Here is a 25308-nt window from a genome sequence, read left to right as displayed (position 1 = left end):
CAAGTCCTTGGTTTCCAATGCCAATTAGAAAACTACTATAATCTTAGTTGTGAGATGATGCAGAAATGCCAAGTTTTTATTCAAACAGACATTATAGGTCAGCTCATTTCATACGGGTGTCCTTTGCATATGAAATTTACTGCAGATAGTAGAAGTCTAAATTGTTAATGGTCGTAATCTTCACTTTCTTATATGACACTTGGATATACTTTCCTCTAAGATGAGACCTGTCCTTCCTCTTATTGGGCACAGTTTGTAAAATGAATTGCAGATTCAGATTTAAATAGATGTGTCTCAAACGATCTGATTTGCTCCCTGAGTTAGATAGCTCAAAATGCAACTACTCAGGTTGTCCCTTGCAATCAAAATCCAGGTACAAAAATGGAGCCACCCTTCTGAAAATTGTCTGTTTAAATAAAACTTGAGGAAGATTAATGGAACTATGGCAGTTTACACCAGCTGACAATCTGCCCCTTGGTTGCTTTACACCATCTCTTCACTCTGAATACAGTATCTCCTAATAGTTAATGATTGTTAACTGGAGTGGGAGGTAAAAATCAATTATTATCATTGCTTATGAGTCTGTAAACAGCAATGGATACATCATTTTATTTTTGTAAAATCTTTAACCATATCCTTTTCTTGTTTCTTGACATTAGAAATTCACATTAGCGTCCATTGTACCCTGTTGATATGTTGGATCATTGTTGATTTGATAGATAATTCATGAAAAGTTTCTGTTTTTATCCTCCCATAAGGAATCATCACTGGAGCTGTTATTGGATGTATTTTGGGTGCTGTGGCTATAGCTACTGTAGTGGTATTCGTTTTCTGGAGACGGAGAAGGTAACACATATTAACTATTGCATTCACTTCTGTAAAGAGCATCACATTATTTCACCAACACAATAAAAATAATAATAAATACCTAGCCCTTCTATAATGCTTTTCATAATGAGGCAGAAGCCAGCATTATTCCTGTTTCCTATACTTTAAAAAGCAATGTTTTAAAATAAGCTTTATAGATACAAAATGTTTATTTATATCACAGTAATTCAAAGTAGATCGTTCAAACTCACTTAGATGATTTTGTTGCGGAAACAAAGTCTTCATCATGACTGTATCACTGAGCAAATTCTGCTCTGTTACATTGGTGTAAATTCAGATTTACATTGATATTTGTGTAATTCAGATCAGAATTAGACTAATTGTCATGTATGTATAGTGCTCCATAGCACGTTTGTAATTAGTACGTCAATGATCACATTAAGGTACCATTAGCGTGTGTCAGCAGGGTGTACAGAGACAGTTAGAGTGTGGCAAGCTGGTGCGGGGTAGATTTACATCCCAGTTTACCGCAAACTAGATGATTGTGTAGACAAGCTCTGAAGATATCTTATATAGGCTTTTTTTTTCTCAATTGGCCACACTGGAACCCAACTTGTGGTCTGAGATTTCCTTTCTGGAGGTAATGGCAAAGCTAAGTGGAAAAGATCTAACGGAAAAGTTTTCAAAAGTTGTCCTAGTAAATCGGTGAGAAAATACATAGACGCTGTGCTCCTCTAGAAAGCTGAGATGTGCTGAGAGTGTCTAATTCCTGAGTCTTTTCCAGACAATCTGGAGTCCATCAAGGCTCTTTTTCTTCTCATGTTACCAGTCAAATTATGCAGAGCATACATTCTAAAATGCCACTAAAAGACATGGAAGCCTTTTTTGATTTTCTTTTGCCTTCTTGTTCTGGTTGCTGTTTCCTTCCCATGAGCTTCCATCTTTGACCAACACTTGCTTCCTAAGTAGAAGATCCAGGAGAGCAGCTTTCTTTGAAGATATGAAGATCCTTTTTATTCAAACAGCAAGGGTGTAAACACATTGAATAAACATCTGACTTCTTAAATCATTATGTAGCATTTAGAGTCCTATTTCCACAGCCTTTTCTACAATGAGATTTTAGCCCTGGTGCATATTCTTAGTATAGACACAGCTTACATTGGTGCAATATGATTTTTAATAATGCGGTTGACCCTGGTTCCAAACTGGGAAAAGCTGAACCAATGTAAACCGGGGATCTGCACTGGTACAGCTACACCAGTGGCTAAGATTGCCGTATAGACAAAGCTTGGGTCTGTTCCCTGTCTCTCAACTCTATTAGAACAGACTAACACTTGTCTATTGTTCATTCATGATCAATGAATTTCTTATTAATGATTTTACTGCTCACTGTAAGTGTAGGGCATAAAGGCAGCCGCAGTTAGGGTTTCTTGCACAAGATCAGATGGTATATGAAAAACTATCATGAACCAGCCACAGAAAGAGCTTCTGCCAGGAATCTCATTTGTGTTCTGCATACATTCTTCTAATCTCTTCCCACCCCTTCCCAACAGGAAAGATGGAAAAAATAGTGAGCTGCCCTTTTCTCCAATTAGGTGAGTTAAATATTCTTTCATCCGCTATTTTCTGAATTTACGTAAATATTAGCAAGACTTGTTCTGAACTCTGATAGTAGTGTACTATACAATTTTCTGGAGTGGAGTTCCTGGTATTAGAGCTTTGAACACTTTATATCCTTATGGAATTCAGGGAACCAAACATAATCTACTGCTGTCTAAAAATAATTATGTAGAGACTTTCAATGCTGCCAAATGGATTTGAACACCCACTTCCAGTTAAAATTAATGGGAATTAGATGACCAAGTCCAGTAGGTGGCTTTGCCTTGTATTCTTATGTATTGACAATATAATCCAGATTACAAAGTGCAGTGTGTAGAGGATCTGTCTGCACTCTGTGTCTAAACAAGATTGTCCACTGTAGCCTCAATGCTCCCCTGTGATAGGGCTACTTTGTGCTGAGCCACTAGTGCAAAATAGCCTTAAAGCCAGGACAGGGGGATATAGAGGGTCACCCCAGTACAGGGGGAACCTCAGGTAGTGCAAAGCTGGCATAAAATGGCTTGGACACCATGTAAGCCAAGGGCATCCCCAGTGATTCCTTGCAGCCTTTGAGGCCATTGGCAGTCAGTCAAAGTTATACCAGGAGATTGACCCAATACACAACCAACCCAGGATCAGGGACTCACAAAGGTGACTTAATGCCACCTGTTTACATCCTCTTTCCTAAATTGCATTGAAACTCCTTGGCCACAGTAGAGCATTGGAGCTATACGTCTAGTTGTCCTGCAGTGTTTGATGTGTATAATAAAGATTGTAATATAGTAAAAGTATAACTGCGCTATGACTAATCATTTTTTTTCTTTTTTCTCCTTCTCAAGACCCAAGAAGTAAGTAAATTACATTTTGTAAACATGAACGACTGCCATTAACTGAATTTATGGTTTATTTAGCTAATAGCAAATACTAATAAGTGGCTTTGTTCGTTTTAGATCCAAGTCAATTAAAGTTGAAAACTTTGAGTCCTACTTTAAGAAACAGCAAGCTGACTCGAACTGTGGATTTGCTGAAGAGTACGACGTATGTATTACCAGTTGTTATGGAGTTCAGTTTATTTATTTTTACAGAGGGGAAAAAATAGCTTCTCTTTGGGAAGAAGCCAGGCATTGTTTAGAGGAGAGAGAGAGAGGTGACCAGTGTCAGAGACTAGGCGTATACAAAAGATATGATTTTGTCACAGTAAAATTATTCATAATTCATGGCACAGTCATGGTAAAACATAGATAATTCCATGCTCTGGGCACTGCATCCTTGTGCACTCTGCTGCTGTGCATTCACATTTTTAGTTCGCTTTGATCTAGTCCTCTTTGTTAATCAGTGCTCATATTATGGGGGACCCTGCCCCTGCCTGCTCTCTCTGTCCCCTCTTCTACTCTGACTCCCCCAACCCTGCAGACTCTTCTCCCCAGTGCAGAGCTCCTAGAAGGGGCACAGCTGGGTCTTTGCCCCTCTCATCCCCCGGGTCCCCTGTTCTCCTGTTCTCTGCCCTCTTTACCCCTTGTAGGTTCCCCAGTCCTCAATCCCCCCTGTCCCCTTTCTTCCTGGCTCACCCACTCCCCGACTCCCTTTCCTGTCTCTCTCCTCAGCCCATTGCTGGAGGAGGAGTGGGCAGGACGGAATGCAGAAGGCTTGCGCTGATTGCTGCCAAGCAGCTGGCCAGGGCACCAGGCACTGCCATTCTTCCTGCTGAGATGAAGGGGCTTGTCCAGAGCGAGGCATCGGAGCATGGGATCTGCCAGTGAAGTGTCAAGGTTGGGCATCCGGTCCCAGCTACAGACTAGGGAGCGAGACAAGAAAGGAGGTCAGGGATTGAAGCAGTACGGGATAGAGATGGGACTGGGGATCGGGCAAGCTGGGGGCAGAGAGGATCGGGGGGGTTGAGGACTGGGGTACCTACAAGGGGGAAAGATGGCAGAGAACAGGAGTTATCGCCACAGGGGATGTGAGGGTGGCAAAGACCCAGGCTTTCTAGGTGTGCTGCACTGAAGAGAGGGTTTGCGAGGGCGGGGGGAATCCAGAGTGGAAGTTGGGGACAGACAGGGGTAAGGGCAGGGCTAGAGAAGGCAGAGGGGGTGTTAGACACAAGGAGAGGCAGGAGTGGAGGTGTTTGGGTAAGTGCAGAAGGCTGGGGGGAGGTAGGGGGAGGGGCAGGGTCAAAAGGCAGGTTGTAAGGGCAGCGCCGGCTCCAGAGTTTTGGCCGTCCCAAGCAGCCAAAAAAAAAAGCCCCGATCGCGATCTGCGGTGGCAATTCAGTGGGAGGTCCTTCACTCCGAGCGGGAGTGAGGGACCGTCCGCCGAATTGCCGCCAAATAGCTGGACGTGCCGCCCCTCTCCGGAGCAACCGCCCCAAGCACCTGCTTGCCAACTGATCAAAGTGAAGTAACAAACTGTTAATGCACAGCTGCAAGGTCCATATAAATGGCAAAATTCACAGTTTTGTGACGGTGGTGACCACTGTGACAGAATCATATCACTGACAACGAATTCCCATCTGCCTTCTATTCGAAATGCAAGAGAGACATTTCAGATTCTGTGGCACTAAACCTGTCTGGGGGCATGTATGTAGCAATACTTAAGTTAGCACGTAGCCTGGGGAAAGCCACTTACTGACTCCTGTGCCTCTGTCTTCCCATTTGCAAAAAGGGTGGGTGGGCATAATACTAACATTGCTACCTTCCTTACTGGGGTTTATGATACCTTAAATTGCTTTAGAGCTGTAAGTTGCTGTACAGATGCTAAATATTGTTTCCCTCACATCAATACATATTTTTCTATAAAGTATATGTAAACTTGAAGGTAACTAGAGAGAATCCCAAACCAGGAAACAAGCCATTTGTCCAGTCAGTTATAGAAAGGTATTGAATAGCTCGATTGTCCGCTATTATACAGAATATTTTTCCCTCCTCCCTGAAGCCATTCACTGGCTTCCTGTCTCTTTCCATATCAAGTTCAAACTCCTTATTTTAACGTATAGGGCACTACATAGCTCTGCCGTGCCTTCCTTTCAGGTTATGTATCCTTCTCCAACTCCTCTAGTGCCGTATACTCCACCCTACCCCTCTTTCCTCAATGCCCTCTTCATTATCATCCCTCTTTCCTCCTCCTTGTCTTGACTCCACACCAGCTCCACACCACTTCCTGTTCCTAAATCAGGTCCTCTTCCTGTGCACAGGTCCTCACCCTGCACAATTAGCATATGGTCTGACAGCCATAGTTCATATTCATGACCCCAATTTCAGCAAAGAAATGTAAGAAAGCCAGTGGGACTTTAAATACCTGCTGAATGGTAAGCATATACTTAAGAGCTCTGCTGACTCAGGGCCTGAGTGAAGATGCAGTCACTGTTAGTCATCCATATTTTAGAGCAAGTGCAAAAATCAATTTGTGGGACGCACATGTTTATTAATCATCCTCTCCTCCCTGTGAGGTTTGCTGCTCTCTCTTTTGCACTCTGTTTTAAAAAAGAAGATTTCATTTTATTACCACTTCTCCAAGGCCTAATTCTTCCACTACTCTAGGGACTCCATGTATGTTAGCACTGCTGGTATATCCCAGTGACTGGCTCTGCCCTGTCTTTAAACCAGTGTCATCACTAAAAAAAATTCTTTATTTTGCTATAGGAACTCAAGTCGGTGGGCATTAATCAGCCTAAATTTGCAGCTGAACTTACTGAGAACAGAGGGAAAAATAGGTACAATAATGTCTTGCCATGTAAGTCACTTCTTTTGTTTTTGCATGTTGTGTTTGTGGCTGAAAGCTTCGGATTGGGTTAGTTTTGTAACTGAAGGTTTTCAATGATAGAAGGTGCTCATGTGCTTCCAGGATGGATACTAATGTGAGTTTCAAAATAAATAAACCTGTGATAAACATTGTTCAGTTTTCCATAAGCCACAATACTAACAAAACATAAACAGCTTTCCACCAACACACATCTCGTGTGTCCATTTTGGTGGTTCATCCATGATGAAGCTCTACCCAACAAGCTTACAACGCTAAATGTAAGACTGGAGACAACAGATGATTATAGACAGGCAGGGGAGCATAAGGAAACAATGAGACAATGGTGGTCAGCATGACAGGCAGTGGTCTCTGCACATCAACAGCCTAACTGCTGTCAAGTTGGTTGTTGGCATCACAGAAAAGGGAGAGTTGAAGGAAGATAATGAGGTTGCTTTGCAGATATTTATGGGGAGCTCCTCCCAAGAATGAGGGGCAGCATGGGAGAAAGCAGGGCCATCTCGCATACACAGAATACCCAGCTCCGTAGGGCACCATGAAATTTGGGGCAGCACCAGCTACGGTAGCCAGCCCTATCCCCCAGCCGCCTCCCCCACGGACTGCACCCACTGCAAGGGGCAGGGCCGTCCCTAGGGTGGTGTGGGGCCTGGGACAACTCACTCCGCCCTGCCTCTTAGTCTTCCCCCACGGTTCCACCCCCATTCCACCTCTTCCCCCAGCGATGGACGCAGCCGGGAGGATCAGGACTGCCCAGAGGATTCAGGGGGCCTGGGGCAAAGCAATTTTGGGTGCCCCTTCTATAAAAAAATGTTGTAATACTATAGAATACTATATTCTCGTGGGGGCCCCTGTGGGGCCTGGGGCAAATTGACCCACTTGCCTCCCCCTCCCCCCCCCCCGGCAGCCCTGGGGAGGATTAGCAGGGGCTTGTGCCAGCAGCAGGGGTCTGGCTGACCCCTCACTCACCGGCAGCAGTGGGAAGCAAAGCAACCCAGTTCCAGCCCGCTCCACTCTGCCAGCTCCCAGCTGTGTTGCTCCGCTTCCCGCTGCCGGTGAGTGCAGGGGACGATCTTTTCCCCAACCCCCCCACCCAAGTGACATAGCTGGGTTGGGGGAGTGGGCCGGGTCATTCCGCTTCCTGCTGCTGATGCCAGGCCCCCTGCAAATCCCCCAGGCCACTCTGGGCCTGTGGGGCCCCCCAAAGTGGCCCCCCACAGCTCCTGCCTCCCCAGCCCCACAGGCCTTGAGCGCAGCCCAGACCCTCTGCAGGGGGTGGAGGGAGCTAATGCTTGGGCTGCATAGGGCACCATAATTGGTTGGGACAGCCCTGCGAGAAAGCATTTATATACTTGTGGGTGTAAATTAAAGGACACTAAATTTCATGTTCTGTATTACTGATGTCATTTGAGCAATGTGCCCTATAAACCCTAGATTTATTCTATTTATTTCACACTTCTTGAAATCTTACAATGCGATCCATGTATTTTATTCTAAATTGATATATATGTATACTACTGTCTCCTAATGAAATAGCTTATACTTTATCACTCCTTATATACCCATTCATCTGTGCTTTAAATTGTATGGCATTTGAAAACTGCCTGTCTTCTGCACATGTACACATACTGTATAGTCCATATTAAAATAATCAGTTTGATCAATATTCTGAAAATGAATTTTATTTTGCTGAACACTTATCTTTTATAGACATCATTCACTAAATCTATTCTAGATTATAAAACCTTCCTATTTCTGATTCCTATAGTAACATATATTCTAATTTTAAAAATGCATATTGATTTTGAAGCCTTTATTCAGGGCTCCTGTTTTAAACATACGTAGTATTTTGCAAAAAGTTTAAAATCCTAACAAACACTTTTTTGTTTGCAGATGACATTTCCCGTGTTAAACTTTCAATCCAAAACCATCCAACTGATGATTATATTAATGCAAATTATATGCCCGTGAGTATACTAAAATCATTAACATTAAAAATTGGGTCTGTTTTTTGACAGACTTATTAAGTTATGTGAAGCTTTAAAAATGTTGTTCTTATCTGATCATTAAAAATAGTTATGTGGTTTTATTTTTATTTTAGGGATACAACTCCAAGAAAGAATTTATTGCTGCACAAGGCCCCTTACCCAACACTGTACAAGACTTCTGGCGCATGATTTGGGAAAAAAATATCTATGCTATTGTTATGTTGACAAAATGTGTTGAACAAGGCAGGGTATGTTTTTGTTAAAAATGCATTTTCCTTTGAGATGCAATCCACTAATTCTAAGTAGTAAAAAATAACACAATAATATTTATATAGCGCTTGTTTATCCTGGGACTCCAAAGTCTTTAAAGATTAGAGAACGTGTGTGAAGTTTATTTCATCCACTTTCATGTTCTCATTACTGTTTGGGGTCTAGCATAGGGTTACCATTCGTCCGGATTTACCCGGACATGTCCTCCTTTTGTGTGCTAAAAATAGCGTCGGGGGGAATTTGTAAAGCACTCACAATGTCCGGGATTTCCCCCCGCAGAGCAGAGCGAGCGGCTGGGAGGGCTGCAGAGAAGTCCCGGGCTGGACTCAGGAGCAGCTGTAGAGGAGCCGGATCCGCCCTGCATTCTGAGCCGGCAGCTCCCTTGCAGCCCAGTCCGGCAGCACTGTGCAGGGCCAGACCGGGTTTTGTTGTGCAGGGCCAGGGACTGGGTTTTGTGTTGTGCAGGGGAGCTCAGCCACGTGTCCGGCTCGGCTGCACAGAGCCCAACACTCTGTTCTGAGCAGCAGGGTAAGGAGGTCAGGGGGCAGGAAGGTTCTGGAGGTGGCAGTCAAGAAACGGGTGGGGGCTTTTTGGGGGGAGTGGAGAAAGTTTTGGGCAGTCAGGGTACAGGTAGGGGGTAGGGTCCTGGGGGGCAGTTGGGGGGGGTCTTAGGAGGGGGCAGTTAGGGGACAAGGAACAGGGAGTCTTAGGTAGGGGGTGGGGTTCTGGAGGGCAGTTAGGAGCAGGGGTCCCAGGAGGGGGCAGTCAGGGGACAAGGAGCAGGGGGGGAGTGTTTGGGAGTTCTGGGGGGGGCTGTCAGGTGGCAGGGGTGGGGAGATGGATCGGAGCAGTCAGGGGACAGGGAGCAGAGGGGTTTAGATGGGTTGGGAGTTCTGGGGGGGGGCTGTCAGGGGGCAGGAGTGGGGAGAGGGATCGGAGCAGTCAGGGGACAGGGAGCAGAGGGGTTTAGATGGGTTGGGAGTTCTGGGGGGGCTGTCAGGGGGCAGGAGTGTGGAGAGGGATCGGAGCAGTCAGGGGACAGGGAGCAGAGGGGTTTAGATGGGTTGGGAGTTCTGGGGGGGGGCTGTCAGGGGGTGGGGAGTGGTTGGATGGGGCGTGGGAGTCCCAGGGGTCTGTCTGGGGGTGGGGGTGTGGATAAGGGTTGGGGCAGTCAGGGGACAAGAGGCAGGGAGGCTTAGATAGGGAGTGGAGTCCTGGGGGGCAGTTAGGGGCAGGGGTCCCAGGAGGGGGCAGTCAGGGGACAAGGAACGGGGGGAGGGTTGGGGATTCTGGGGGGGCGGGAAGTGGGAGGGGCAGGGGCGGGGCTAGGGCGGGGCTCCTCCCGTCCTCTTTTTTTCTTGCTGAAATATGGTAACCCTAGTCTAGCAGGAATTTTTTTTTGGGGGGTGGGGGAGTTCAGCATTGCACAATTGGTTTAGGTACATTATGGACTTTTTAGCCTTCCTCTGATGCATCTGGTAATGGCCCGTACTGGAAACAGGATACTTGACTAGATGAACCAACAAATCCAATCAATACGGCAAAAAAAAAAAGAAATGCAGAAGCATCAAAAATGCTAGAAAATACACCCCCCCATCCTCCAATGGGATTCACTCATGTGGCTCTGAACACAGGATTGTGGTTCAGTCGTGTCTTAGACAGCAAAGTGTAAAGCAATTTTATCCCCTTCTTGAGAATGTTCTGGTTGCTCGGCTAACCACTCAGACAGAAAATGCCAGAGCTGAACTACACAAGCAGCCTTAACTTTGCTTCATTTGTATTTTTTGTGTCAATTTTTTGTCCCTCTTTCACCGTATATGTTTAAATGTATTAGCTTTCCATTTGGGCCTGATATGCTTCCACTGAAGTCAGTGGCAAAACTCTCAGTGACTGCAATGAGAGCAGGAGCCAAGTCTTTTGTAAAAATGAAAGGATAAAAAGTTCATCTGACTACCTAGCTAATCTCAGTATCATACAGCTGAGGCTGGCTAAAAAGGCAATGAGATGCACCTGCTAAACAAAAAAGAATTGGTTTTGAATCACTTTAGAGACTAACAAATTTATTTGGGCATAAGCTTTCATGGGCTAAAACCCACTTCATCAGATGCATGGAGTAGAACATACAGTAGGGAGGTATAAATACACTGCATATGAAAAGATGGAAGTTGCCTTACCAAGTGGGGCGTCAGGGCTAACGAGCCAATTCAATTAAGTTTGAAGTAGGCTATTCTCAAGAGTTGACAAGCAGAAGGAGTGGAAATCACTTTTGTAGTGTTAATGAGGCCAATGTAAACAAGGTGGCCCATCTCAAACAGTTGACAAGAACGTGTGAGTATTTAGCAAGGCGAAATTCGTTTTTGTAAAAACAAGGAGTACTTTTGGCACCTTAGAGACTAACAAATCCACTCCCAGTCTTTATTCAGGCCTAATTTGATGGTATCCAGTTCACAAATTAATTTCAGTTCTGCAGTTTCTCGTTGGAGTCTGTTTTTGAAGTTTTTTGTTGTTGAAGAATTGCCACTTTTAAGTCTGTTATTGAGTGACCAGGGAGATTGGAATATAATGTACTTATTTATTTTGATTATGAAGGATAGCTGTACAGGCTTCAGTGCCCTACCACGCATTAACAACATAATCCCAGCAGCATTAAACAATCAGTCTGACAAGAACTCTGCAAAAAAAGCTCCCTTCCCAACCCATTGTCTTTCCACGAAACTGCCTTCAAACATCTGCAAAAACCCTTTCAAAAAGGCATCTTTTGCAATATATACAGAAGGTCATAGAATCATAAGAATGGAGGCCTGAAAGGGACCTCTGTAGGTCATCTAGTCCAGTTCCCTGCACTAAAGGCAGGACTACATATTATCTAGACCATCCTTGACAGGTGTTTGTGTAACCTGTTCTTAGAAACCTCCCGTGACGGAGATTCCATGACCTCCGTAGGTAATTTGTTCCAGTGCTTAACTACCCTTTCTCTTATTGTTTAAGTTGGTTTTTAAAAGTATATTTGAACCCAGGTAGCTTCATGCTATTGTTGATTTCATTTTCATTTTAAAACACAAATCATGAGGATAGAAATTTTCACAATGTGAGGAATTTTCAGCTGACTGGAACCTGGAATTCCTGTTCTGCAAGAAATTCTGAAATCTCAAAAAATAAAATAAAATTCTGCATTGAAATGAAACCATGAAATTTCCCAAAGAATGGGAATTCTGAAAATTTATTTTGGGGGAAAACAAACAAACAAAAACAGAATTTTGCTTTAACTTTTCAAAACAAATGTGATGAAACTTTGTCAGGTGCCCAGAGACCTGGCATGCTCCTTGCTGAGGTCACCAGAGTTGGGTTATTTTGGAGCAAGGTGGGGACCAAGTATAAATACAAGAAATATTACAATCTTTGTTGCATGTTAGAGACAGAATATTTTGAAGCCGAGTCTCCCATCAATGGATGGGAGATTTACATGCACAAGTCCCACTAATATAGTAAGAGGACAGGTGCATCAAGCAGAATAAGCCTCTATTGACTAGATATTCAGAGGTACTGAGCATCCATGACTCCTGTTGACTTCAGTGGGAGCTGTTACTACTCTGAACCCTTGGAATCAGGCCATCGATATCTAACAGATGACATTCATGTGGCCAAATTATAACTGCTTTGGCACAGGGTGTGCTGGGATGGGAAGATGGAGCAAGCTTTCTCCTCTCGCCAACCCTACTAATTCCCAGTATGTTTGTACAGGAGGCAGCCATAGTTCAGCTGCAGGCATTGAAGATCACAAGGGAGGTAACTAGTGCTGCTGGCAGCCCCAGGGAAGAGTGTCTGGACAGGGCAATAAAGTTACATTAATGATTAATGTAACCCATTTTGTCCATACCACAGAAAAATTTTATACCTCAGGACACTAAAGCATAAGTAAGCAATGAAAATCAGGAACGGAATTGTGGTTTGTATTGCTTTAAGCCTATTGTCATCTAGAATCTTTTATGAGTAAATTATATTACCTTGTTATCTGATTAATTTCCCAAAAGCTAATCATGATTATTATGGTTTACAACTATCTATTGAATGTCCTCAAGTCTAGGCTGGACTGTAATTTAGGGATAAAAGGGGAAAATACACAATTTATCCTTGCACTGCTTTCCCCCCGCCTTGCTTTTTCTTTGCGCTCCTGTATTACTGCTGTACAGTATAGCTAACATTATCGCTTTCTTTTTAGACAAAATGTGAGGAATATTGGCCAGACAAAGGATCCAACTATTACGATGACATTACTGTAACATTGGTCTCAGAGTATGTCCTTCCAGAATGGACAATAAGAGACTTCACAGTGGAAGACGTGAGTAATTCATTGGGTGTATAACACTCTAATGTGTTTGTAGAAATATATCTACTGCATCTCTGGGAAGAGAAACTTCACCATCCAAGTCAAATCAGAATAGGGAAAGCAACCATTCCTGCAGACGTCACAACAAAAGTAAAACTTAGCTAAAGGAAAAATATTGTACAGCTTGTTTTAATTTGGGACATGATAGCACTAGTCTCCTTGCTGCTTAAGATCTGATTAAGGTGTTTCATGCTGTGTATCAGCAATAGGCCTCATGTGGGAGTCAGGGACTGAATGTGCACCTGCTGATTGGACCCATAATTTGAACTTTCAGGGCTCTATTATATAACCCTCTGATGGGCCTACTAATGAATTGTCAGTATGGGACCTCACTTGTGATTAAAGGATCTCTGCATGAAAATTTGTCTACAGGATCCAGTCACATTATGGGAATACTAGCAGCAGTGATGCAGAGCCCATGCTGTGATCCTGCAACCCATGCTGACATGAGAAGGCCTTACTCACACACTAAAGAGACCACAATATAAAGGCAAAGGCAAAAGAGAAGAATTTCAAACCTTTATCTGGGCAAAGGGTTTCCTCAGCCATAAAGAGAAAACTGAATAATGTATCCATAAAGTAGTGCACAGTTCACAGGAGGCAACTGCAATAATGCTGAACTATCTGAAATATTTTCCTACCATAATTGTTTTGTGATGTTCTCTTGAGGCCTAATTTCTCATCTTCAATGTATGTTCTTTTAGAGGGATGCAACTGAAAGCCACTCTGTACGCCAGTTCCATTTCACTTCCTGGCCTGACCATGGTGTTCCAGAGACAACAGACCTTCTTATTAACTTTAGACATCTGGTACAGGAAAACATTAGACAAAATCCCCCAGATTCTCCTACTCTGGTGCACTGCAGGTACAGTAATTCCACACTGGCTTCCTTTTAAGAGCAAGTTAAATATTTCAAGCAGTAGAAAAAGCTCAACACCTTTACTATTTATGTATGTGTATTGTTCATCCTGCCAAGCTATATGAAAGGGCCCTTTGCTGTACACATGAGAAATGCAATAAAACAGTGTGGATGCCAAAATGCATTACCCTACAGTAAACAGTTCATTAAGGGGTTTTGTTGCTGTAGTCTTTTTGGGGGTCTCTCATTGACTGGAAAATTCATCACCAAAAATTGCCTTATAAAGCACTTTATGTATAATTTTTATGGGTTTTGCGAGCCCAGAAGGAATCATGCAGCCCTACTGACAATGGTAATAAGAACTCCTACAGACTGTAAGAGCCTTGATCCCAATGCCCACTGAAGTCAGTGGAAATCTTCCTAATAACTTCAATGGCTTTCCATCAGGCCCTGGGTTGTATATAATTAAGAGAAAGTAATAGGTGAAAGGCCATCATGCTTCCGTCTAACGCATAGTCATTTTACTGCAGTGCTGGTGTTGGCAGGACAGGTACTTTCATTGCAATTGACCGCCTGATCCAGCAAATAGAAATGGATAACATCAGTGATGTGTATGGAGTAGTATATGAACTTCGAATGCATCGACCTTTAATGGTGCAAACAGAGGTAAGGCTAATCTCTTCCATTTAACATGCCTGAAGATACCTGCATAATAGCTCATGAAAGGCAGTGTAAATATACAGCTCAGAAATATGTTCCACTCCAGAGGCTTTCTCCTGTTCTTACCCAACATTTCAAAATTCTATTTTTGTCAGCTCAGCAAAGGAGTGCCCAGCAGGGACCCATGGAAACCCTAAAGGGGTACAGAGCCCCCTACGATCATCAGGTTTCCACACATCCTGCCCTATCTCTTCCCAGTGAAAGCAGTTACAGACACGGACCATAGTAAAACCCTTAGAGCTGCCACAAAGGGGATGGGGAGTTGGGAGTAAAGTGATTCCGTACGGTGAGCTGGGGGAGCCAGAGGCTGAGGGGTAAATTGTTCCAGCTGGCAGCACCATTTTGGAGCACTGCTGTTGGGCCTGTGTTACTCCTTTAAAGTTCTCCACAGTTGACTGTCAACCAGAGAGATCTAGCTCCATCTCTGCCGGGAGAGGGAACTCGGCACACACTCCGCCTTTTCTTGCAGAGGTCTGAAGTGAAAGATGGTGAAATCACAGACTCTGCTCCTTGGGCAAGGGGGAGGTATTTGGGCTGCCATGTAGTCACTGCCACAGCACTTGGGATAGAGAGCTTCTCTCAGAATTACAAGTGTGCGGCAGCATCTATTTATCAGTTTGTTTATTTTGTGGGTTTGGCAGCACTGTCTGTATAGTCAGTTTCACTGCTTCTCCAGGCTGAATATTCCATGTGGTTTGTGTAGGTCTTTCATATATCAACAAAGGGGAGTAAAACATTTAAAATAACCAGGAAAACAGGAATGTAAGAAACCACAAAAATTGGCAAGGTGACTCTGGGACAGCTATGGTACCTGAAACTGTATTGGCAGGCACTTAAGGAGTTAATTTGGAGGGCCTCACTCCACCTGGAAATGGTGCTGACTACCTGTGTCACTTTGAGTTACCTCCAATAAAACACTTCCATCTGCTGGTACATGTGCCTCTCCCAGTTCCTTGCTCCCATCTGCACCCACATCATGACAGGAACAACTTTTTTTACTTTGAATAGATTAATCTTAATGGGGTCGCTTTTTAAAGGAGCAATCAGTTAAAAGGCCACTGTCAACTTGATTTTTTTTTTAAACTGACTAAAGGGTGCTCTGTCAGATTACTTAAAATTATATAGTATGTCTTCAATTTAATGGAGGGGATGGTGGGTGGTTGTTAATCTGTGATTGATATATAGAAGGGTCCTGGGTCTATAACTCCTGTCCTCTTCCCTTTCTTTCTCTGCACAGTCCTGCCTCTTTATGTTCAGTTTCTGCTTTGCTGCTGCTGTAACAAGCAGAAAAAAAACCCATCCCCACCCCCGGTGGCATCGATCATCAATAGAATGATTAATTGAATGACACACAAAATATTGTCAAATGCACCAAATAACCATAGTAATTCTTAGCTACTATTTTTGCAAGTAATACCTATGACCTTTTCAGATGGAAATCTGACTTCTGAAATAATTTTCTGTATGCATTTGCTTCTGCCATTAGCTTTAGTTTGTTTAACCCCCACCATGGGCTTTGTGAGAGGCCATAAGAACCTTGGCATAGCCAAAATCCATGTAGGAAAAAACGTCCCCCGGCTTTGCTTCGCAAAGGATATCTGTATCGGCTGTTCTTTGTTCTAATCTCCTTCAAAGGATATGAACCTCTCTTTCCTGGATTGTGAGGCATACGTTAAGGCCCTGATGGTCCTACTGATTCCAAATGTGTGGACTATGTTGAAGTCACTAAGGCTCCCTACAGATGCCATGGATCCTTCCATATAGAGTCAGTTGCAGAATTGAGGCTTACATTTGGGAGAAGTAAAATCCTTTCAGAGTATATTTCTGCTTCTGCTTCTAGCCATATCAGAAATGTTACCTTCATCACAAACGACCTGTGGATTTTTGGGGCAACTGTTTTCTGTTACTTATACATGATCTGCAGGAATATTCGGTGCTGCAGTGCATCTGGCCAGTGTCTGAAAAGCACATTGTATATCCATGAACATAATTACCCTCACAACAATGTATTTGCTACAATCTATAATGCCCTTCATTATTTTTTCTTTTTTTCATTAGGACCAGTATGTCTTCCTAAACCAGTGTGTTTTGGACATTATTAAATCCCAAAGAAACAAAAAATCAGACCTTATCTACCAAAACACAACAGCAATGGCAATCTATGAAAATTTTGCACCAACACCAAGTTTTGAGAAGGCAAATGGCTACCATGCATAACCAGAGAGCGAAGAAATGTCACTAGGAAGCCATTACTGTCCTGCACACAGGAAAACGAAATGCACTGTTATTGTACATGTGTGTGTACCGTGTCTTTTATTATTTTTTCAGTCTTGTATATCAAATTTGAAGATGCCCGTGTAAAAATGTCATTTGGAGTTGTGGGTTAGTATAAAAAGAAGCTGTAAGTTAACAGAGGAAATTGCTTTATCTTGGGAACTTCACAATACTAGTAGGCGAAACAACATTTGCAGTACAAATGGTGAAGTAGATGATAAATATTAAAAATAACAAATTACAAAGGCTCTTTTTTAATTACAATTTTGTATGATTTCATATACAGATACCTGGCTTGTGGGCTGTGGAATATATTTTATAAAAGTCAGGAACATATTTTATCTACTGACCTGGTTACTTAGTTGATGGATATATGCTTCATTGTGATTTGTCCTTAGTGTTCCGTTTGATTTATAAGAAGGAGTACAAACGCCTCCTACAAATGGATGTTGATATTTGGAAATTGTGCCTTTTCTGGTTATTACTCTGTAGACAAAAATAATCAGAGCCCTATATTTTTGTATTGAGACTTCTAATTAGAATATAGATTTTAACTGTAGTAACATTGCTGGCGAGACGCTCCTAGATTTTGGTAGTGATCTTCCCCTTTTTGTATTCCATCACAACCTTCAGAGGCCTTATATCACAGTGCCTCAGTCTAGAGGAAAAGGAGGGCAAGGGTTGTGTGTCATTCTGAGCTTTAGTGTGTGTGTGTGTGTGTGTGTGTGTGTGTGTGTGTGTGTGTGTGTGTGAGAGAGAGAGAGGGGGGGGAAGCAACTCCTCCCATTTCTGGCTGATATTTCTGATTTATAGAGTTTATAAGGATTTATTTAAAGGTGCAATATGTGATTTATTGAATAATGATTGCTCTACTTAAAGAGAGCTTTACTCAGGTTGTCTCTTTTTTAATTATTGTTTTTTTTTCTTAAATATATAAATCTGTGAAAATTTCAGACTGAGAATTCACATGTCAAAGTGCTCCCAAACAGGTTCACTGGCTTTATTCAATTTAGCAAAAGTAAATGCACAAATGTCTACTGTATATATCAATTACTAGAATCTGTTGTTTTAGCCTGTCAAAACTGAGATGTGTTTTATCTTGGTGCATCTCAAAAATATAATTTAACTGTTTTATAATTGTTTCCAATATGCTGCTGCTGCTATTTTAACTGATCCTTTTTTAAAAATCTAGATATTAATATTACATGTCAAGGGCTAATTTGGATTTATTTTGCTGGTACATTAATGTTAAACGTATGAAGGCATTACCAATGAAGGACTTATTTGTTATTTTTAAGGGGTACTGGGTGTTTTTTTCTTCTTTGGATCAGTGCACTGGTTGCATTGCAAAGTAAGAAGTTCAGGAACATCCATGAAATAGCTGTTAAAGTCTTATGAAGGTTTAATAGCCAGCGTACCTGGGATTCTGCAGCATTTGAAAGCCAGTTTGTATGACAAAGATGACAAAAACTGCTGCAAATTTTGGAAATGATTGTGGCACTACAATGGGTAGCTGGCTGCCCTGTAGAATCCACTGTTGAATGAAAAATCCCAGGCATCCTGGCCTCTATAGTCCCACATCTGTGAACTTAAGTACTGGCAACAGTAATTCTTATTCGGTAATGGAAGTGTGTCATTTAAGCAAAACTGGAGGGATACCCACACCACGGTTTGACCAGGACTCATAACAGCCATTTGTTGTGTTTATTTTATTTTTTCTTCTTCTTATCTGAAATATTTAAAATCTATCAAACCATCCCACCAGACTCCTTCTCAAATGGAAATTGCAATCCTGATTTTTTTCACCCTGCATCCTTTCTAAGGTGCCATTAGATCTCAACGAAATGCAAATGCAACAACTTCTTCACTTAGCTTGGCAGCACAGATCAAACCAAAAAAATCCCTAAGGCTTCACTAGAGAGAAGGGCCTGCCCCTCTACATTGTTGGGGGAGGGGGTGTTTGTTTTTCATTTAAATACTACTACTCTCTGTGGTAGTGCAGTCTTAAGGTACCATGGAAATGCATGGCTGGTCAGAAATCGTTATTTCTGGGACAGCCCAGAAGGTCTTTAGTCCAAGAATACTGCACTTGGTTTAAAAAGTGACTATCTTGTGTAGCAGAGAAGAGCAGTGAATGCATTGTCTCTCATAGTGTTTGTGCTGTGGATTCTGCACTTGCTTTATATAGTGGATGCATCTGCATTATATAGCAGCAGAACCTCAGAAAACTAGCTATAACTGTGACTATCTATTTCGGTCTAAACACCTATGATAGATTGTTGCAGCAGCAGGTGATTAAAAGTGGGATCCTAGATACAATTTGTTTCCATTAGGAAAACAATAGAATAAATATTTGTCAAGAGATTCCTGAGAAGTAAATAAAAACTCTATCCAATCAAATCCTTTTATGGATTCCAAGTTCCCAAGACAAATATCTGCTAAATCAGGAGAGAGTCTGATTTCCCCGCTTATGAATTAAATGTGAGAAGAACACAATAGATGAGATTACAGGGCCAATCCTGCCTGACTAAAACAGTCACTATTCCCAATCAAGTCTATTACCCAGAGAGGCCAAAAAGAATTTTCCAAGCTCAGTGGTTTGAACATTGGCCTGCTAAACCTAGAGTTATGAGTTCAATCCTTGAGGGGGCTATTTAGGGAACTGGGGCAAAAATCCATCTGGGGATTGGTCCTGCTTTGAGCAGGGGGTTGGACTAGATGACCTCCTGAGGTCCCTTCCAACCCTGAGATTCTATGATTCTATGAGCAAGGCATGCAGGCTCAGGCCATATAGTTTTTAGTGGACAGAAAAAGTTGATTAATGCTTAAAGTGATGTATCCATGAAGTTGGGTGTTGTTCCACTGTGACTAACTAGGACAGGCCACATAGGAACTCCCACTGGAAGGAATGGGTCTTACAGGTAATTTTTTATCTTAGAGAGATTCCCTCTAACCAAGATGACTTGAATAGGATTCTAGCATATGTTTCTCATCTACAAACTGATATGTCTTTAGTTTCTTTTGATTCAGGACTAAAGGTTGCTATTTATACTGTCTTGTTGCTCTTTATTCTGTTCATTCAGTGCTTATTGTTGGTGGTGCTTGCCTAAAGTAATCTGCTTTCCCAGCCTCAAAACTCTCCTGTGTTACAACACTGGGTTTTCTGACTGGGGTGGTTGTTTTTTTTCCTTCAATTTGGGACCCTTTTAAAAAGGGAAATGTTCACGTGTGTCAAATAAGGGTTGCTTTTAGTTGAATATTTTGATGTACAAATTTCAGTGTTTTTCATACAGCTGTACAGAAACTTGTAGCACATTGTCTTAACTTTTTAATAGTTTGTTTTAAAGATAAAGATAATTAAAAAGCATTAACTTAGAGTGGTTCTTTCCATTTTGTTTCTTTTTTCCTCCCTTTTTAACTTAAAATGAATTTTCCATGTCTCCAATCTGGGTCTGGACAAACTTAAAGTCAATAAACTAACTTAAGCCTCAATCCTGCACTGTGATGCAGATTCTCTGTGAAGGGATAGGGGTCTGTTCATTACTTTGCAGGACCAGGGCTTAATGCTAACACCTCAAGGGCAGCTACTGTGTTCTCTAGGTGCTAGTTAAAGGAGTATGGAGTGAATGGAAAAATTCCCATTGAAATGAATGGGCTTTGGTTCAGGGTCTAAGTATTTGTGGGATTCAAACACCTACTCCTATAATAATCGAAGGGGATAGGGTGGGGATAGTCCTCCTCATCCACTGAAATGAGTATTCTGCTTTCAACAGAAATGCCTGAGAAGGGCTATAGAAATAACTGTATAAAGTGATTCCTCCGGCCTGGATTGTTGGGGATGATTGATTCTGGAGTTAAATAATGATAGATAAAATACCAATACCTGATCCGTTTCTTCTGAAATTCCCAGTTTTCTTCTCCTTCGGTTATGTTAACCATGAACAAGCAGGGCCACATACCCGCACACAGGTGTGACATTGGCACTCAGTAAGTGCAACGTTCATCATGAGACTTATCAGCACAAAATCTTGTGATGGCCTATAATAACCCCATGAAAGTGACGGATGGTGTGACAGGATGTATGATGTGAGATCACACACAGTAAGTTTCATATGAGCTCTTGTGGTAATTGCACAATCACTGTGTATGAGAATAATATCAGAGAAGAAACAGTGACAACAAGTCCTCCATTGTACAATGCACAGCGTGTGATTGGGATTGCAGGAGGCAATGAGCTACTGAGAAACTTTTAAGAAAGGTTTGTTTTTTCTTAAATCACAAATGTATGTTGTTTTAAAAATATATAACTGATAAATCAAACTGTTCTAGATGTCTTCAGAGAGCTTGGAGAATTTACAAAGCCAACCAGGAGTCACGCATTGCCCATAGCTGCAAAAATAACATCTCTTTTAGCCATTTTTAGCCACGGTCTGTTTCCAAATTGTGGTAGGTGACAAGAAAGGCTAAAGTCAATCTGCAACTTAGTCAGAGATGTTTCTAATCAATCTTTTGTTATTTCCTCTAGAAACATAATGGAAGCAGATTGTACCTCTTCACAAAATAGGCCCTATGTGAAAATGAATCTGAATGTGGTATCAGGAAGGCCGTTCCCCCATACAATGTCCTAGGCAGCAGATAAATCTAAGACCACTCCCCCAGTCTTGACTTCTGCTGGCATTCTGCTTGTGTGTGTTGTTGAGGCTAATATTTGGAGCTCATGGGTAAAAGTAAGGCTAAAGGCAAAGGGAGAGATTCCAGCCCTCTCCTTCTCCTGGGCTTGGGGAAGCTCACCTCCCTCTGGCTCTTCACTGTTAAGCAAGGTGAGACCAAATCCAGGCTGACGAATCCGATGTTGAAGCAATAGGAGCAGCTGGTACCTGACTAGGGAGTTTCTGTGGCTCTAGGCCTTTCCTGCAAGGAGTAGAAGCAATCCCAACACCTCACTGAAAGGAGAAGAAACTGGGGTGTCCCATCTGCCTCCTTTCTTCAACAGCAGATCAGGGTGCCGAGAGCAGAACCTACCCCTCCCTGGCCCTTTTACTTAGCTGAGCTCTATTCATCTGCACGAGAAAGTAGCATTTTCTTCCATCTGCGTTAGTGGGAGGCATAGATCCTGTGGGTTGAGGCGGGGTGTGTGATTGGGCTAAAGTTACTAAACTGTGCACTTGAAGCTAAACCAGCACTATCGTATTGCTGGCAGAGGTGCAAAGGTTCTGAATTGGCTTTGATCAATATGCTAAGTAACTTAATGGGCCAATTATTTCATAGACTATGTGGCTGGGTTGTCTTTGTGTTGTTGTTTTGTTTTCATTTTTAATAATCTGCCTGTCTTTCTGCTCCCTGAGGTTATTCCTGTTCACAGCAATAATGCTATGCCAGGCTACGTTGGCACAATGGAACAGGAATATTAACAGGGCAGGTATAATGTACAGTTCCAGGAGACTAGCCAATATACACAATCGTTCTGTTGCTGACGACTGTTCTCTAGTGTTGGCTTCATTATTAAAAATATCTTCATAGAGATGCCAAATTTACCTTTCTTAGGTCTATACAATTTACCTTCATTTTAATATTATTCTGTTCATTGTGTTATGTGGCTTAGAGAATGTGCAGAATTCAGTAAAATTGTACGTAACTTCTTTTTAAAGAAAAAAACATTCTCTGAAACCGAGAAATCTCCCCTAACTTTCAAACTAACTCTTAGGAGAGGGGCCTTAACATGTACTCTAGAGTTCAGTGGCCTCTGATTCTCTTGGACCCAACAGGTTATGCAATTCTGAAGTTGAAGGTCATCTGCCAATAATGCTTGGTCACTTCCTCACAGCTGTTCAGATCTAGGCACTGTTAACTTTTAGATCTGCTAAGATTGAGTCATTCGGAGACAGATGCAGGCTCTCTCTAAAACGAGTTTTTAGTAGAGTTTTCTCCCCCACACCCCAGAAAAGGTTAACTCTTCAGCAAAAAATCAAACCCCAAAATATTTCAATTTGGAAATGCTGTCATAGTGCCTCATGGGAGTTGTAGTTCAGATACCGCACACTCTCAGCCTCCTGTGTAGTCCTGTCTCCCTGCTCAGACATCTCCCATGATGTACCATGGTTTCACTCTCACCAAAAGATGGATGGAGGCAATTGTATCATAGGAGATGTGGTCCAACTGGGGAGCCCAACCCATAGAGGAGAAAGGGGACATAAGGAAACTGAATTACAACTTCTATGAGGCGTCACGGCAATATTTTTTAATCAGAAAACTGACCAGCTTTAGTTTTTAGCATTGCCAATCTTACATGTAGCATGTAATTGGATTTTAGAGCACAGTTACTGATCCTTAGTTTTGTTTAGTTTCCATTTAACGGACATCCATCTCTTAATCACTGACAGTAAAGTAGAAATGTTAGTTCCGCTAACTGGGAAAAAAACACCCCTGCTTTTACTTAAAGCAGGAACACTTTTGCTTCTTGTTCTCATTTCACCTCTAAGTCTCCAAGTGGTCATAGATGAAATGCCTCTCTGCTCAAAGGCATCCCTGACTTGGTAGTTCCAAAGTTTCACAGATCTTGTCCCCTTGTTTATATTCCCAGCATAATGGTAATGGTTTGTGTTCTCAATAAATACTTTACTCATGAAATACATGTGCATTTGTAGTGGGGTGGTTACCCGCTCCTGCCCTGAGGGGTTTGGAACAGCCCTGGGAGAAGACTGTTCCAGGGAGAAGCAGCTACTGGGCTGATTGGGGAAACAGCCGCAGCTGGGCCACGCCCAATCAGGCCCCAGCTGGCCCTATAAAGGCTGGGGAGCCAGGAGCTCAGACAGAGTCTCTCTCCCTCCCCTCCCACTACTTAGAGAGGGAGAAGGGCCTGGGTGCAGGGAGCTAAGACAGAGTACCTGGGTGGAGCAGGGCTGGAGAAAGGCTGAGGAGCTGGTGAGCTCCAGCCTGGAAAGCCCCAGGCTGCGGCCTAGTATTAGGCTAAGGGGTACTGGGGGTTGCAGAGGGCAACCCAGGTGTAGGCTAAGGCAGCAGGTCCAAACCCAACCTTGCCTGTGATGAGTGGCTGATACTGCAGTCTGCCCCAGGGAGTGGGGGCTAGCTGGTGACTGGCAGTAGCCTTATTCTGAAGCGAGGTGGGGTTAGTGAGTGGGGGTTCCCCTGGGAGGGGAGACCCAGCGTGTGTGGGTATTGCCAGGGGGCAGCACCCAGAGCAAGGGGCACCGGGGTCCTGGGAGGGACACGGGGGCCAGTGCAGACAACAAGGTGGATCACTGGCCTGCAGAGGGCACTCTAGAGGCTGGTGAGCTAATTCCCTGGACGACCAGCAGGAGGCGCCGCTGGGGTGAGTCTGACCTTTACAGCATTGTGCATCTATGGAATGTAAATGAAGCTTTAAACTACCTGTGATTCATTTTGGAATCATTTTATCATATTACAGCAGGTCTATGGCTTGAAATTTCCAGGATCAGAAGTGCACAGTGAAAACAGAGGTTTGCATTACACACACAATGGTAAAAGTGGGTCTAAAATGAGCAGCACTGAAGACCTATGCGCACCTGGAGAATATTTACTTTCTCTCCTGGAGGAAAAATAACCTGCTAAACTCTGTTTTAGCCTCCAGATGGCATATGATACCATACCATTATTCTTTCCAGAAATAGATCTTTCAGGATATTTTTCCTGTTACTCTACCAACATTCTTCTTCTTCTGTAATTTTAGCCCATTACTTCTAGTAACCTCCCTTTGTGCCATACCCTAAATAACTACCCTCTTTTCAGGGGTTTAACCCTTCAAATTCATAAAGATGGTTATGCCTCCTCTCCAGCCCAAAGTGGTTGATTCAACAAAGCATATAAGCACTTATTTGACTCATTGACTTAATTGGTATTTAAGTGTGTGCTTACAAGTAAGAATGTGCTTAAGTGATTTACTTAATCCAAGTTTTAGCCAAGCCATTCACAAGTGTATGCATTTCAGTTCTCCAGCTTCCCATCACTTTTGTTGCTTTTCTCTGAGCTCCCTCCAATTTGTCAATATCCTTCTGGTATGGTTGTACCTGTAAATAAAGAGATGGGCCTGAGCCACAAAGTTTGATGGGCTGTTTAGCTCCACCATTTCAGTCAAGGCCATTGTGTAGATGCAGTACAAGCCAGGCTCAAAGTCGGAATCCAGATCTCAACTTCCTCGGTTTTTGAAGGTGTTGGGTGTGAACCGAACCTGTGCTTTCATCTGTAGAATTAAAGCTCAATTTTCAGATGGCTTGTAACTTGCTACACTCGCTAAGAAATTGTAGGTTCGCTTTTACTCCATAATCGAAAACCCATCACAGGGATGCCAATGTTTGACACTCTATTTCCCCCGAAGTTCTTTCAAAGTTGTGTCTTGCTGAATTCTAGAGGTTTTTGAAGTGGCATATGGTGTTAATCCCACGTAGCATCACAGATTTAACAGGAAAACTGCCTAAGGGTGGCATGATTGCAGGCTGTCAAATGCGGCATTACTTCCAAGATATGAGAGTCCAAAGCACAGTAACATATAGAATGTTCTTTACAGCTTCCAGTAGTTTGGCAAATCTCCAACTCCAGATAAAATTATTCAAATGCTGACCTAGAAACAGAAATTCTCTTGCTCACCATTGTGA

At 42.7% G+C, this 25308-nt stretch overlaps 1 protein-coding gene across 1 annotated transcript in view; it reads left to right on the top strand.

The window, feature by feature from the left end:
- The window catches only part of PTPRJ (protein tyrosine phosphatase receptor type J), a 139179-nt gene extending 119124 nt beyond the window's left edge, over positions 1-20055 (top strand). Inside the window, exons 13-23 of the mRNA XM_054026544.1 lie at positions 759-846; positions 2382-2423; positions 3267-3275; positions 3378-3465; positions 6066-6156; positions 8074-8147; positions 8282-8416; positions 12658-12777; positions 13530-13690; positions 14215-14350; positions 16463-20055. Coding sequence (XP_053882519.1) covers positions 759-846; positions 2382-2423; positions 3267-3275; positions 3378-3465; positions 6066-6156; positions 8074-8147; positions 8282-8416; positions 12658-12777; positions 13530-13690; positions 14215-14350; positions 16463-16621 — 1103 coding nt within the window. The 3' untranslated portion in view covers positions 16622-20055. The remainder of the gene's footprint in view (positions 1-758; positions 847-2381; positions 2424-3266; positions 3276-3377; positions 3466-6065; positions 6157-8073; positions 8148-8281; positions 8417-12657; positions 12778-13529; positions 13691-14214; positions 14351-16462) is intronic.
- The last annotated feature ends 5253 nt before the right edge of the window (positions 20056-25308 follow it).

This window comes from Malaclemys terrapin, chromosome 4, assembly GCF_027887155.1.
Source record: "Malaclemys terrapin pileata isolate rMalTer1 chromosome 4, rMalTer1.hap1, whole genome shotgun sequence".
NCBI lineage: Eukaryota > Metazoa > Chordata > Testudines > Emydidae > Malaclemys > Malaclemys terrapin.
This window is presented reverse-complemented; position numbering and strand designations above follow the sequence as displayed.